At 50.2% G+C, this 15,199-nt stretch overlaps 1 protein-coding gene across 1 annotated transcript; it reads left to right on the top strand.

Moving 5' to 3' along the window:
* Window positions 1-5,724: 5,724 nt before the first annotated feature.
* On the top strand, window positions 5,725-13,937 carry Slc25a42 (solute carrier family 25 member 42). The gene is made up of 7 exons (XM_051178061.1): window positions 5,725-5,847; window positions 7,970-8,075; window positions 9,171-9,196; window positions 9,648-9,814; window positions 10,212-10,328; window positions 11,502-11,653; window positions 13,172-13,937. The coding sequence occupies exons 1-7, from the start codon at window positions 5,767-5,769 to the stop codon at window positions 13,477-13,479; spliced, it is 957 nt and encodes a 318-aa protein (XP_051034018.1). The 5' UTR covers window positions 5,725-5,766; the 3' UTR covers window positions 13,480-13,937.
* The last annotated feature ends 1,262 nt before the right edge of the window (window positions 13,938-15,199 follow it).

Genomic DNA, 15,199 nt, shown 5'->3' with positions numbered 1-15,199 from the left:
GCTTGTGCAGACAATTTCCATGTTTGTTTTTCAAGTCACCATGGGTCACTGTCCACTTGACCTAACTGGCTGCCTCTGGGCAGCAGAGCCTCACAGATGGCCAGGCACATTCTGCAGAGTCCTCACATTCCCACTGTGGTTGCAGGAACCACATCATGTTCTCTTGACCTTACATCTCTAGCCAAACCCCACCTAGCTTTGTCTGGGGACAGGCACACCAGAGCATCAGCTGGCTCATCTACTTCTCTTCGCCTCACTGAAGCCAGAGTAATCATTATTACCTGAGAAAAGTCTTGGTATATAGGACCCTGACCTTGAATTTGACCCTCCTGCAAGAACCTCGCAGTGCAGAGTAACAGGCTGTTTGGCAGCACAGGAAATGGAGGCCAGCATATTGCACCAGCCAGGAAGCCACTAAGCACCATTACCTGCCCCAAGATTTTAAAAGTTACACAGGCCTAATCTCTCAGCCTCTCTCAGACATGTTTTCCTCTGGCTTTTGCCAGGCTTACGAAAGGCTGGGGTAGCCTCATGCCAAGGTTAGGTATCCTGGCTGCCTCAAGTGTGCTTTCCCCTATCCCCTCTTTTATCAGGCTGCCTGTAACATTCACCCACAGCCTGGTAGTCCAGACACTGACTGCTGTCCTCATCCTGGGACATGAGCTCAGAGAGGGGTTCACCGAGTGCTGGAGCCAGCTTCTTGGGCACTGAGCTACTCAGGACACTGCCTGTGACAGGGTTATGTTATGTCTTGGGAATGATGCTTAACCCCACCCTGAGCCTATTCCTCTGGGATACGTGAAGGCTTAATTAAGGAACACATGGTTTTCTAGGACAGCTTTGAGATCTGGGCTCCCTAGGGAAAGGATCTTCTGCAGCTTGGGAGTCCTGTGCTAGGCTTGACTGAGCATCTCCAAAAGATAAGGGAGATTCCTCAATAGAGTGCAAGTGAGCAACCATGTATACGTACGAGTAAACACCTGGAGTTATTGTCACTGTCATCTTTGTGGGCCAACAGGTCACAGCCTCCCCACCTACAGGAAATGGTTTTTTTTGTTTGTTTGTTTGTTTTTGTTTTTTGTAGATTTTAGAGTGCTGGCAGTGGGGTGTTGAGATCAGAGGGCACCCATACATGGTTTAGGATATTACCCCATCACTCCCTTCATTGGAGAATTCTGGGTAGATGCTCTACCATCAAGCCACACCTCCAGCTCCTCACTGGGGGATTTTAGGCATATGCTCTATCAGAGTTTTCTCCCCAACTCCCCACCTGTAAAGCAGACCTAGCCACCTTCAGATCAGACAGATTAGATAGAGCAGGTCAGGCATGTAACATGCAGTAGCTGCTCCTGTGCCATGTTTGAAATATGTGTCTCATATCACCCCTTCCCACCCCTCCACACAGAGGGCAACCTTGGGTAAAGAGTTTCACCAAAGGCCTCAGAAACCCAGTTTGAGGAGAGGGGTTGATGAGGATAAGTGTGCACTCTGCCAGGTCTCCTAGGAAACTGCTAGCACAAAGCCCTGCGGAAGGAAGGATGCATCCCTTAGTGCTCTGCATGTGCCCTGCTGTGACCATACTACCTCAAAGGCACCACTGTCAAGGTGCTGCAAGTGCAGCCAGGTCACCAGACCAGTCACTCGATATCGATAGCCACAAACATCGGAAACTTAGCCCACAGCATTCTTGGCCTGACTCAGAGACTGTCCGTCTTCATTTGCCATTGTTTTTTAGCCTTTATTTCACACATTCATTTTCATTTTATTTATTTATTCATATGAGGCAGCCCAGACTGTCCTTGAACCTGTGATGAACCCCTTGTCTGAGCCTACTGAGTGCTGAGGTGACAGGTATGTATGTCTCACGGCACCTGTTTTTATGTGGCGTTGGGTTTGGAAACCATGGCTTCCTGGCTTCTCTGGGCAAGCACTTTACCAGCAGAGGTATAGCCTAGACCCTAGTTTTAGTCTCTTTTTGATTTTTTAAGACAAGATTTCTCTGTGTAACATCTCTGGCTATCCTGGAATTTGCTTTGTAGATCAGGCTCACCTCAAACTCGGAAATTCACCTGCCTCTGCCACCTGAGTGCTGGGATTAAAGGCATGGACCATCACTTCCCTGCTAGTTTTAGTTTCTTTACTCATGGTAATTTTATTTGCTTTTATTTTTATTTGTATGAGTGTTCTTCTGTGCATCACATGTGTGCAGTGCCTACCAGGACCAGAAATGGGTGTCCAGTCCCCTCAAACAGATGTTTGTGAGCCAACATGTGGCTGCTTGGAAATCGAACTGGGGTCCTCTGCAAGAGCAGTCAGCTAGCACTCTTAGCCACTGAGCCATCTCTCCAGCCCCTTGGTAATTTTGTTTGTTTGGTTTTTTTTGTTTTGTTTTGTTTTGAGACAGGGTTTCTCTACATTGTTTTGGAGCCTGTCCTGGAACAAGCCCTGTAGACCAGGTTGGACTTAAGAACTCACAGACATCTGCCTGCCTCTGCCTCCCAGTGCTGGGATTAAAGGCATGTGCCACCAATGTCCAGTTCCCTGGTAATTTTTTTGAAGGCGCTATAGGTGGAGCTCAGCAAACATTGTCCACTGATCTGCAGTGGCTCCCATCAGTGCCCTGCCCTCCCTAGCCCCTCATATAAGCCCACTTTGCATGTTGGCTGGCTGGTTTATGAGCACAGCATTCTGACAAATCACAGATCCCTGAGAGGTAGCTCAGTTCCATACTGACTTGGAGGAATACTCAACTGAATTTGCAAGTCAACTGTTCTGGAATGAGCCCTGGGTTGCTGGGCTATGTGCTGAGCTTTGGCCTGGCCATTGTCAGGGTAAATATTGACAGAAATAGCTTTCTTTCACTTGTTTTGTTTTTCTGTTTTTGAGACAAGGTCTCACTATGCAGCACAGACTTTTCTGGAGCTTGTGTGATTCTCCTGCCTCGTCCTCTGGAGTACATCAGAAGTAACCCTGGGCTGCTGCCGTTACTCCTGGGAAACTCATGAGCTGAAGAAAGAGGTTGGGCCCTGAGAGGGAGTGCTAATGTCCTGAGGGGCTGTGACTCCAGGATGTGCAAACAGATAGGTGCCCAGGCTAGGTACCACAGACCTGCAGAGTGGGTGATATCACCACCTCATGGGGCTGGTAGTATCATTGGAGTTGGAGACTGGGCTGAGTTTTTAGGATTCTCCTGGCTTTATAAGCAGCATAACTTTCTAACTCATCAACTATGTCTGCCAGGAGCCATCCCCAGTGGTGGACAGGTCCTAGAAGAGGATGTAAGGAGTTGGTGAGGGAAAGAAGTGAGCCAGGCCATGGTAGTCAGGAGAATCTTGCTGCTTGACTGACTAGCAGCCTGAGTGCTTCTTTATTTATACAGAATTCAATAAGCAGGGACACATTCATGTTGTTCCAAAACATAGGTCATATCATTTTTGTTTTTGGACATGTGTTTAACATTTTATCTTATTCATCTTTTAGTCATCATTAATAAACTGTGACAGAACAGAAATGTTATATTCAATCATTTTCCTTCAAGTTTTGATGTCATTGATAAACAGTTATCTTTCATAACCATTTTTACTCAACCCCATAACCCAATTTTTAAGAATCTAGAGACATATGACAGCCTGTTTTCAGGCTGGTAGCTTTTGTGGGTACAAGGACACTAGACCAAAACAATCTTCAAGTCATACTGGGCATACTGCCATGTCCCAAGCAGTGTATTATTAACTCTTAATGGTCAGAGTGCCCAAGAAATATCCGCAGGCAAAAGGTGCTGTAGTTGTTATTCAAATTCTGGCACAATACAATGTTTGCATTTTATATCCTTATAGAATACTTTTATCATCTTTCCACATCATTCTTTGGCCATCTATATAAATTTCTGTGGAGGACACAGCTAATCTAACTTAGTTACTATCTATGCTGCATCATCGCCTAAGTGTATAGGGAAGAGGCTTGCAATCTGAACTGTGGCCAACTTCTTTAGCCCACCGAATCTTGTTGACCTTTTTCAGTTTACTTTGTTTTGATTATCTTGTTCCTGTGTAAGTACAGGGGCACATGATTCAAGAATATCTCATACTTGAAGGAAGACCTTTAAGTAGATGAGCATGTCTCCCTAAAAGTGGGAGGGTGGTGTGTTCAGGACTTTCCTGGGGAAACTTAGAAGCAGTGCTCTTTAGAGAAGGCATAAATGATTCATAAGAAAATTTCCATTAACCCAATATTCCCAAATTGTACAAATACTAAAAGTCTCCCAAGTATGCAGCAGGTGGAGATGAAAACCAAAGATGGTACAGCAGCTACCATGTGTCTGAGCTTTGCTGGGTTTTGTCTAACAGCTGTGCTGACCTCATGACTTTTTCTGTTTTCATCAGATATACCTGTGTCATCAAGTAGAGCTCTGTAGTGGGCTCATCTGGACTCAGGCCAGACTCAACGTTCAGAGTCCTCACTGGGATTCAAAGATAGTGCCTGATCTATTCCCTACCTCCTGACCCCATCCATCTATCCATCCATCCTTCCTTCATTCCTTCCCTTCTCCCTCCTTTCCTTCCTCCCTTCCCCGCCCTCCCTCCTTCCTTCCTTCCTTCTTTCTTCCTCTCTCAGTCTATCACTACATGAAAAGCTCTACCACGGAGGTATACCCCTAAACTCCTGTCTTTTTGTTTTCTTTTTTTAGTTTGTTCAAGACAGGGTGTCACTATGTAGTCGTGGCTGTCCTGGAACTCACTGTGTACACCAGACTGGCATCAAATTCACAGAGATCTGTCTGCCTCTGCCTTTGAGTGCTGGGATTAAAGGAATGCTCTGCTCAGCTTGCTTTCTTATAGCACTCAGGACCATCTGCCTAGGGGCGGTCCCACCCACAGTGGGCTGGCCCTGTTTCTCCTGGACTAAGGCCCACATTGAGGGCAGTGTGGTTTAACAGCCAGTGCTGTTTCCTTACTGCTATGAATTCTGAGACATCAAAAAACAATGGTACATAGCAGCATCTCTATCGTTCCTTCATCCCTGCTTCCCCTTAAGGACCAATGACCTGAGAAGGTAGGGCCTGAGCACAGGTGGTTGCACTGGGCTAGTTCTTCAGGGGAGAATGCAGGGAGCAAGGCCTTCCTTCACCTAACTTCTTTGTGCAGAGAACAGGCAGCTGATGTTGAAGAGAGCCCTTGGCTAGTGATGGGGCTGATACTAGGTGGCTCTGGGCATATAGGTCCCCTGACCTCCATTCCCTGCCATGCTAGTAATGGTCAAAAAGTCCTACTTTTTCCCTCCCCACTGTGTGACCTAAGCCAGCCTCTTACCCTTTTTGATCTGCTAGCACTACTTCAGAAAAACAGGCTGTTTGTGGTAGTCATGTACAAGTAAGTTTGTTATGATGCGTTGGTGGTGCATGCCTTAAGTTCCAGCGCTCAAGAGGCAGAGGCAGGTGGATGTCTGTGAATTTGAGACCAGCCTGGAGCTAGTTCCAGGACAGGCTCTAAAGCTACAGAGAAACTTTGTCTTGAAAAACAACAAACAAACAAACAAAAAATGGAGCCAGGGCACAGTGACCTTAGAATTTGACCAAAGGCATCTTCTTCCTCTTGGGAATAGAAAGTCAAATAAAGTAAAGGCCATTGGAGTTGACCTAGGTGAGCCTCGGAAGTCAACAGCAAGGTACCCTTGATTGGACAGTCACCATCCCACTGAGTCTAGCTCATCTCATCCAGCCCTTCTCATTCCTCAGGACTGAGTCTCCCACTAGCCAGCACACCTGGGATGGGTAATGGTGTGCAGGAAGGCTCTGTGCGCCTGCGTGAAGATGCTGAAACTGTTCTGTCTGGGGCTGTCTCCTCAAAGGCAAGTACTGCATTTACCTCCCTGTGGGACATTGTTTTTCAATCTTTCTATTGCTGCAGTCCTTAAATACAGTTCCTCATGTTGTGGTGAACCCCAACCATAAAATTGTTTTCATTGCACTACTGTTATGAATTATAAATATCTGTGGTTTTTGATGGTCCTAGGTGACCCTTGTGAGAACCATTGCTATAGGACAATCTCTGGGGTCCTCACTGGGTCAGGAGAGCACAGTACGGTCCTTACCATCCTCACACCCCCTGCATAGCATGTATCATTTCTATCTGTGCTTACTGTGAGCAAGGGCCATGAGGTATCACAAGAAGATGCCTGCTGCCTGATGCATCATCAAAGCCTAGTTGATGTATGGATCCAACCAGGCCCAACATCTGGCAAGAGGCCAAAGCCTCATGCATAACTGTGGGAGGCACTGGAGAGTAGGAACAGCAGAACAGTTGAAGTGAGTGCAGCTAGGCATGCTAGAGTGCATCTGTCATCCCAATACTCAGGAGTCTAAGGCCAGAGAATTATTAGTTCCCAGCTCACCTGGGCTGAAAAGCAAAAACCCATCTCAAAAACTTTGACAACAGCAAAACAGTCAGCTTGGGCCACCCTTGTTCCCTGTGGACATTTGCTGCCAGTGGATGTCATACTGAACCCAAAACACAGACTGACACAGCCAGTGGGCATCACTAGGCCTGGCAGGCACTACACCAAGAATCACAAAATCCATGGGGTCTGTATCTGATCTGGCAGTGCCCTGTGGTCCTCCTGACCTTTCCCTGGGTTGTAGGAGGCACTTGGGAAGGGCCAGCTTGGAAGTCACTAATGGGGTACTGAGTCATGGTTCTTAAGAGGCTAGCTGACTGCCTGATAGAATGTAAAGCATTCCAGAAACCCTCGGGGAAGCTTCTGCTCCCCTACCAGGGGCCTACTGAAGGTACCTTTACCAGTAAACTCCCTCAGTCACCACTCACCACCTCCAACATTGCCCCCTGCTGGTCATTGGACCCCCAACATTGTCTTCTGCTGACCCCCAACATTGACCCCTGCTGACCACTGGACTCCCAGTATTACCCTCCCCCCCATCACCTCTGAAGTCTCAACATCACCCCCTGATGGCCACTGAACTCTCAACATCTCTCCCTGTTGGCCACTGAATCCCCAGCATTGCCTGCTAGCCATTGCTTGGTACTGTTCTGCTCTTATGGAGGGGCTAATTACTGGCTGGGCATAGTGTGCACCCTGTGATCTCAGCTCCAAATTTTGTTTCCAGTGCTGGGCAGTGGTGGCATATACATTTAATTCCAGCAGAGGCAGGGAGGCAGGCAGATTGCTTGAGTTCAAGGCCATCCTGGTCTACAGAACTAGTTCCAGGATAGCCAGGGCCACATAGAGAAACCCTATCTCAAAAAAGAAAAGAAAAAAGGGTGTGCTTCAAAATGCCACGCTGCAGTTATACAAACAAGGGTGGAAATGAGGGGCCAGAGATTGCACATGAGAGTTGTGAAAACCAGCAAGTTGGAAGGACAGCTCAGGACAACTTACAGGGGTTAGTTAGCCCCAAGAGGGTAACTACACAAGGCCAAGCAGGGTTTCAAGTGACACTGAGGTGAATGGGGAAAGTAAGAGAGGGGGCAGGGATGGTGATGCACACTTGGGTGGCTGAGGCAGAGGATCGCAAGCTTTAGAACAGTCTGGGCTATGGGGCAAGATCCTGTCTCAAAATGGGGAGGACATGATCACATGCCCTTAATGCTCAGGAGGCAGAAACAGGAGGATCTCTGTCAGTTTGAAGCCAGCCTGGTCTACATAAGCAGGTTCCAGGACAGCCATGATTGCACAGAGGGACTCTGTCTCAAAATAAAACAAAACAAAAAAGGAGGAAGAAAAAAAGGCTGGGGGAGATCGCTCAGTCAGTAAAGAAGTGTTTGTCAAGCATGAAGAACTGACTTCAGACCCCCAGAAACCACATGGAACTGTGATGGCATGTGTCTGTGAGCCTAGGCTAAGGCAGGGAGTTGGTACTTCTTGGGGTCTTGGTCCTCCAGTGAGCAGCCCCTCTAGCCCTGTGAGGCCTTGACCACTTTGCTTTCTGAGCCCATGACCTGATGCTCTGTTTTAGAGAGACCACAGACAAGTGCTCAGCTCCCTGCTGTCCGGAGCCCTGGCTGGTGCACTTGCCAAGACAGCAGTAGCCCCCCTGGACCGAACCAAGATCATCTTCCAAGGTGAGTGTGTCTGTCTTTGTGCAATATGGAAGCAGCCAAGTGGTCTCCTCCCCCCTTCTCCCCACAGCCCCAAGTAACATACTTAGTCTCATACTATAGCCCAGACTGGCTTCAGATTCACTTTGTAGTCCAGGTCAGCCTTGAACTTGTAGCAATTCTTCTGCCTCAGCCTCCTAAGTGCTGGGATCTCATGTGTTTGTTACCACACACAGCCCGCCCCCCCCCCACTCCATCCCCTAGTCACTGTTCAGGGCTAGCTTCCTACACCTTGAGTCTGCCACAGCCACAAAACTTTGTTTCCAAAGCAGTCACCTTCCCAGGGACCTGGCTGAGGATGTCGTTGTAACTTTTGGGGACACAGTCATCCCTGAGTCCATGTCCCTCCCTGGGTACTAAACTGGCTAAGCCTCCTGCTGATAGTCAAGATGGCAGCCTCCCCCAGCTGTTGAGAGAGGGGGTTGTCTGCTACTCACTTAGCTGTGCTAATACTCCCTGAGTCCTCCGGCTGATCAGTAGATGGAAAGGGTGGCTAGAGAAAGGGCAAGCCCTCTGCTGTGACTGTGGTCCCTGTCACCTGCTGTCTGAGCATGGCTGTGGCCCCAGGCAGGGATTTCCTGCTGAGGATGGGAGATATTCTCGGGCTTTACACAGAGGCCTATACTTCTGGACCTTTCCCACAAGTCCTTCTGGCCTACATAGCTTAGCCTCCTGCCCCACATGGTGACTAAAGACATGTAGTGTGGATGAAGGCAGGCCTATGGGGCTATGGAGAGGCAAGGTTGCGCTGCTTTACTGGGGTGGGGCACTTGTTCTGAGGAGACCCAGGTTCAAGGCTGGTGTCAGGGACATGGATTGGGGCCCCTCTCCAGTGTACATCCCCCAGCATAGCCTCACAGCCCCAAGCATTGCCATTCTTAAGCACCCTGCACTGACTCCACTACCCTTCCTGGGGCCTAGGCAGAGCCCCAACCCTAGTCCATTCCTGTCCACCACCCACATCAAGTGAAGGTCAGTGTCAGGGCTGTAGACACAGGGGCCTGACCGAGGAGCTGGACCGTTACATCTCATGGTCTCTTATGCTTTTGTTTGTTCCAGTGTCTTCAAAAAGATTTTCTGCCAAGGTGAGCTACTAGAGGGACTAGGTGGAATGGGTGGTCTGGGAGGGCAGGTTTCCAAGGAGCCCAGTGTACACAGGTCTCCTGGGAAGAGTGGAGGCTGCTGTACTGCCACCTTAACACACCTGTGGGGTGGGACTTGAAGTTTAAAGGTTGACTTACCTTTAAACTAGAACGTTTTTAAAAGCATCACTGTAAGACCAGCTACCATGTGGTGTGTGCTGGGCTCCCAGCCAGCCTTGCAACCCCCAGTTATGTCAATCACCAACATCCAGCATTTGAGGAGGCCTGAAAGTAGGGTGCTGGGAGCCCAGGTGATCACAGCTTAGGCTGCTACTAACTGGGCAGGCCTGGCAAGGGGTGCCATCACCCACCCTTTGCATTTGATGGTGCTGCCTGCAATGTGCCCAGGGCTGGTGATGGCAAAGGAGTGCCAACCCCTCATCTGTCTTCCTAGGAGGCCTTCCGGCTCCTCTACTTCACCTACCTCAATGAGGGCTTCCTCAGCCTATGGCGTGGCAACTCAGCCACTATGGTGCGAGTGATTCCATATGCTGCCATCCAGTTCAGTGCTCACGAGGAGTACAAGCGCATCCTGGGCCGATACTATGGCTTCTGTGGAGAGTAAGGCCCCTCCTCACCTGGCCCCACTCATTACTCCACTTAGGCTCCTCTTTGCCACACCCCTCACTAACCCTTCCTATAGGGCCCCAGCCCTACCCCCACCTTTCACCCCACACTCCATTCCTTTCCCTGTGCTATCTTCTCAACTCTCACTCAAATCTGATTTCCAAAGGTGCAAGGCAGCATGTAGCTCGTAGCTCGTAGCTCCCGTAGCTCCTGCCTTGGGGAAGACACTCCTACAGACAGGGAGACCAGAGGATGCCTTTGACATTGGCCTAAGTGAACCCATAAACTCAACCACTTGGAATCCTCCTGGGTCTCCCCTTCCTCCCTGAAGGCTGAGGTGTGGGCAACTCCTGATGCTACCCAAGTTTCAACTTATTCTGCTTGTCCACAGAGCCCTGCCCCCGTGGCCCCGTCTCCTGGCTGGGGCCCTGGCTGGAACCACAGCTGCCTCCCTCACTTACCCTCTGGACCTGGTCAGAGCGAGGATGGCTGTGACGCCCAAGGAAATGTGAGCTCTGCCATAGGATCTATACTGGTGTTGCTGCTACCAGTAGAGGCTTATGTGGGGTGCTCACTGAGGGTCCCATCAATGAGTGACACTCTGCAGGGTTCTAGAAATCATTATTTATTAACAAAAAATACCTAAGGGTAGCCAATGTGGTGGTGCACTCCTTTAATCCCAGCACTCAGGAGGCAGAGGCGGGTGGATCTCTGTGAGTGTGAGGACAGCCTGGTCTACAGAGTGAGTTCCAGGACAGCCAGGGTTACACAGAGAAACCCTGTCTCTAAAAAAACAAACACAAGGGCCAGCAACCCTTGAAGATGGAGAGAACAGACTCCCAAAAGCTGCCCACTGATTCATTTGTACACAATGCCACTTGTACCCCTTGCTCCACAGTAAATAATTAAATGTTAAAAAAAAAACATCAACCAAAACCATGTTAAGAAACTGGGCACAGAGGGGCACCCCTGTGACCCAGACACTAGGGAGGCTGAGGTAGTAGTATCAGGGTTCCCAATTCAGCCTGGGATACAGATCCAGACCCCTCTCAAGAAACAAGGCAATAAACAAGTACCATAGGAACAATGAAGAGCACTGGCTGCTTACAAAGACCTGGGTCCAATTCCCACCACCCATGTGGTGGCTCACAGCTATCTATAACTTTCTAGCTCCAGGAGATCAGATGCCCCCTTCTGTTATTTTCCAGCACACACACACACACACACACACACACACACACACACACACACACTCATACATGCAGGCAAGACACCCATACACATTAAGAGAGAGAGCCAGTTGTGTATGTGTATGGTGGTGCCACCTATAATTCCAGAAGTATAGGCAGAGTTCTATCAGTTAGAGGCCAGTCTAGTCTACATAGATAAGTCTAGGCCAACCAAGCATGTATAGTGAGGCCCTGTCTCAAAATGAAACAAAAAACCAGAGCTGGAGGGCTGAGTACCAAAGCAGAGAAATGAGAGTCTCTGTGAGTTTGAGGCCAGCCTGGTCTACTTAGCAGCTCAGGGGCAAGGACACTTGCCTGGCACATGCTCGGCATTGGTACCAGCCCCGTATTTGGCAGAGCAGGTAGTACTGTCTCCATGGAGTGCCCTCACTCTCCTAGACAGGGGGAGTGAGTGGGGTGAAGGCACTAACCCTATCACATGGTCCCGGCAGGTACAGCAACATCTTTCACGTCTTCATCCGCATCTCGAGAGAAGAAGGGCTGAAGACCCTCTACTTCGGGTTCACACCCACTGTGCTGGGTGTCATTCCCTATGCAGGACTCAGCTTCTTTACTTACGAGTCACTGAAGAGCCTGCATCGAGGTAAGGAGAGATGGAGAGAAGAGGTGGGATTTCAGGGAGCTGTCCCTGTGGACCCACCTCACCCAGGGCCACACAGGAGGCTAGGCAGGGACCCAGAGCACAATTTAAAGACACCTTGTGTCTGGAATGCAGGAGCTGGATTGTAACCTTTAATGTGTCTGTTCATTCGTATTCAGTTATTTACAAAGGGTCTCACTATGTAACCCAAGCTGGCGTCAAGTTTGCTTTACAGCCAAGAAAGACCTTAAATTCTGCCTCATTCTCCTTCCTCACATCTCTAGCACTGGGGTCACAGGCTGTCTCCCCACACTTATCTTGTGAGGTGCTAGGGATAAAACCAAAACCCCGGGCCTCTTGCATTGAAGGAAACACCCTGCAAATAGGCAGCAGCCCAGTTCCCTGGGTGTTTTTGTTAACTTTTGAGTAATCTGAGTAAGTTGATGCCTCTCATTGGGACTGGGTGACACTCTTAGAATGGCTTCAGAGTCCAGGAGGGTGGGTGCACATGTGATTTGAGCATTCAGGAGAATGAGACATCATTGATGCAAGCTCAGGGCCAGCCTGTGCTACATAACAAGACCCTGTGTTAAAAACTCAATTGGTTGGAAAGATAGCGGCCTATCTGTGGGGTGGTTCTTGGCCCCTCAAGGTTCCCAGTCCATGGTCCCTGTGCCTTTCTGTGCATTGGTGTGGTATTTGTGTAGAGCCTGCACCTCCTCCCACAGCTCACCCATGGCAGCAAGGCAGGCCGCCTGGATGTGGAGATGCTATGTGCACAGCTGTCACACTGCGTTCAGCTGGCAACAATGACAAGAAGAAAGTCTGCACACAGCACAAATACAGGATGTTAAAACCTTTTCAGTCTAGCTGGGTGTGGTGTCTCATGCCTGCCCTCCATTCAGGAGGCTAAGGCAGGAGGATGGCATGAACTACCCAGTGAGACTGTCACAGAACACCATCTGATAATAGAACCTGTCCATTCCACGTTAATTGAGCCTATGCCTACCTGCTGCAGGTGCTTGCTGCCCCTTGGCCCCCATGACCTGATAATCCACAGCAGCACACTTTTATCTTCCTTTCTGTCTTTGTGTGGGCTATGCTAGGCACTTGCTTTATGGAGTGGTCCAGCAGGACACTAGGATGGAGACCACCTTCTCACAGCTGTCCCTGTACATCACTACAGTCCTCATTAGTTCATTAAGTCAGGCAGAGGTATGTCCTCCATTTAGGAGGATGATGTTTGTGCAGCCCTACACTCTTAAGGAAGTCATGGGATGCACCTCCACAGAAGAGAGGGCACTGAAAACTGCAGGATGGGGACCTGTGCCTCATAGATGAGGGGGAACTACATGTAGCCTGGGTGACCACTGTTGAAAACTATGGCTTATGTTAGGCTGGAGTGTGACTCATTGGCAGAACACTGATGCCATTCCCCCACACCAAAACTGAGAAAAGGTGGCCAGGAAGTGGGGCCTTAGGCTCTGCAAGTGTGGCACTCATGTGCCCTCTGCCCTGCAGAGTACAGTGGCCGCCCGCAGCCCTACCCCTTTGAGCGTATGGTCTTCGGGGCCTGTGCCGGCCTTATCGGGCAGTCGGCCTCCTACCCTCTGGACGTGGTGCGGCGGCGCATGCAGACGGCAGGTGTCACAGGCCACCATCATGGCTCCATCCTGAGCACATTGTGCTCCATCGTGCGTGAGGAGGGTGCAGTGCGGGGCCTCTACAAGGGCTTGAGCATGAACTGGCTGAAGGGCCCGATTGCCGTGGGCATCAGCTTTACCACTTTCGACCTCATGCAGATCCTGCTGCACCGGCTGCAGAGCTAGGCCCACACAACAGTGGATGGTGAGCTTGTGGATGGAGGGCATGCAGCTGTATGCTGGTAGCCCTGATGGTACCTTAAGGATGGGCAGGAGGGTGGGACCTGGCTTGGGGCTGCGGGGCCCATAGCAAAGTGCTGGCCCTCATGGTATGACATTGTAATGATGGATCTTGGTTGTGCCCTCCCTTCAGCTCCTTGAGTGGCTGGTGAGTCTCCCAGAGGAGTTACCCAAAGGCCTCTAAGGGGTCAACTGCACTTCCTGGCCCTGCCTCTTCTGACCTGCTACTGATTCTAGTGCCCACTGGCACACTGGGCTCAGAGCCCATCCCTTCTTGCTAAGACTGTGCCTGGCCTGCAGATATGACAGGCCTTCCCTCAAAACCACACCCTGGAGGGTTGCAGCTTGCTCAGTGGTGGCTGTACCTGTGTCCCTCAGTCCTTCACCATGCCTGCCCATCCTCTCCTAGGTGAAAGATGGCTGCTGTTGCCCACATAGCTTTCTCCCCAGAGCACTACACCCATCCCATTCCTAAGGGCTGCTCCTAACCTTTGCCAACTACCTGGCTTGTAACCTTCCCAGGAGGTACCACAACAGGAGGGGCAGGAACAGACCCCCCTGGAAATACCCATGTGGGTCTCCCTCACCTGGGATGTCTTCCAAAGCATGTCACCTGGGCCACTATGCAGGCCCAAAGGCTCTTGTTTGCATAGCACTCTTGGAGATGGGGTGCAAATTCCTGAAACTGCCCAACCCTGAACTCTGGGCCTTCTGTAGGTCCCTGGTTCCCTCTAAGGCTGTCAGTCAGCCCGGCCAAATGAAGGCCCAAAATTGGCCTGTGTGAATGAGCACAATGGTATCTTGGGCACCTGGGTCCACCAGCCAGCTGATCTCAAAGACTCCCCAAGATGTCAGAGCCTTCATGCTTTCCTGAGGTGTGGAGTTCTTGATTTGGGGTCTTTGAGGCAGGCCCCCCACCCTCCAAGTCCTGGCTAGCATGTCCCTCAGTGTGTCGCCTGGGCTAGCTTCCAACTTGCAGCAATCCTCCTGTACCTAGTTTCTAGTTCTCACCTTATCCTGGCCCAGGTTACACACAAAACCTCTGGCTCTGAGGTGAGCTAGGTGTTGCTTCCCACAGCTGGATGGCAGCCATTTCATGTGGAGCCTAAGCAGGGTGACTTGACTCCAGGATTGCAGTCCTTCTCATTATTGTATTTCTTTTTTTTTTTTTTTTTTTTTTTTTTTTTTTTTCCCCTTCCTCTTGACACAGGGTTTCTCTGTGGCTTTTGGAGGCTGTCCTGGAACTCACTTTGTAGACCAGGCCTGCCTCTGCCTCCCAAGTGCTGGGATTAAAGGCGTGTGACAACCCACCCCCACCTCCCGTTATTGTATTTCTTACTTACCTTGTACCTGTGATGCTCGGCCATCTCCCTGCCTCCACAGATGGAAACAGGCCATCCTCAACATGTCCCCAGGCACCCCAACAGCCTGTGGTGGCTGTGAGGGACCATCCCCATCTTGTGAGTATACTGCCTACTCTGTTCCTTGCCTGGCCTGCATACTGGAGGGGAGAAGCTGGGCACCCCACACCAGGAAGTCAAGAGGACAGGAGACACCATGCAGATGGCTGGTCAGAGCCCTGCATTGGGCAGCCAGCTGGGTACGAGAGTATTGGAGTCCCAGATCTGCTTCCCCATGTGCCTCCCAGTAGTCTGGCCTGGGGGCT

The sequence above is a fragment of the Phodopus roborovskii genome, unplaced genomic scaffold, assembly GCF_943737965.1.
Source record: "Phodopus roborovskii unplaced genomic scaffold, PHOROB, whole genome shotgun sequence".
Lineage (NCBI taxonomy): Eukaryota > Metazoa > Chordata > Mammalia > Rodentia > Cricetidae > Phodopus > Phodopus roborovskii.
This window is presented reverse-complemented; position numbering and strand designations above follow the sequence as displayed.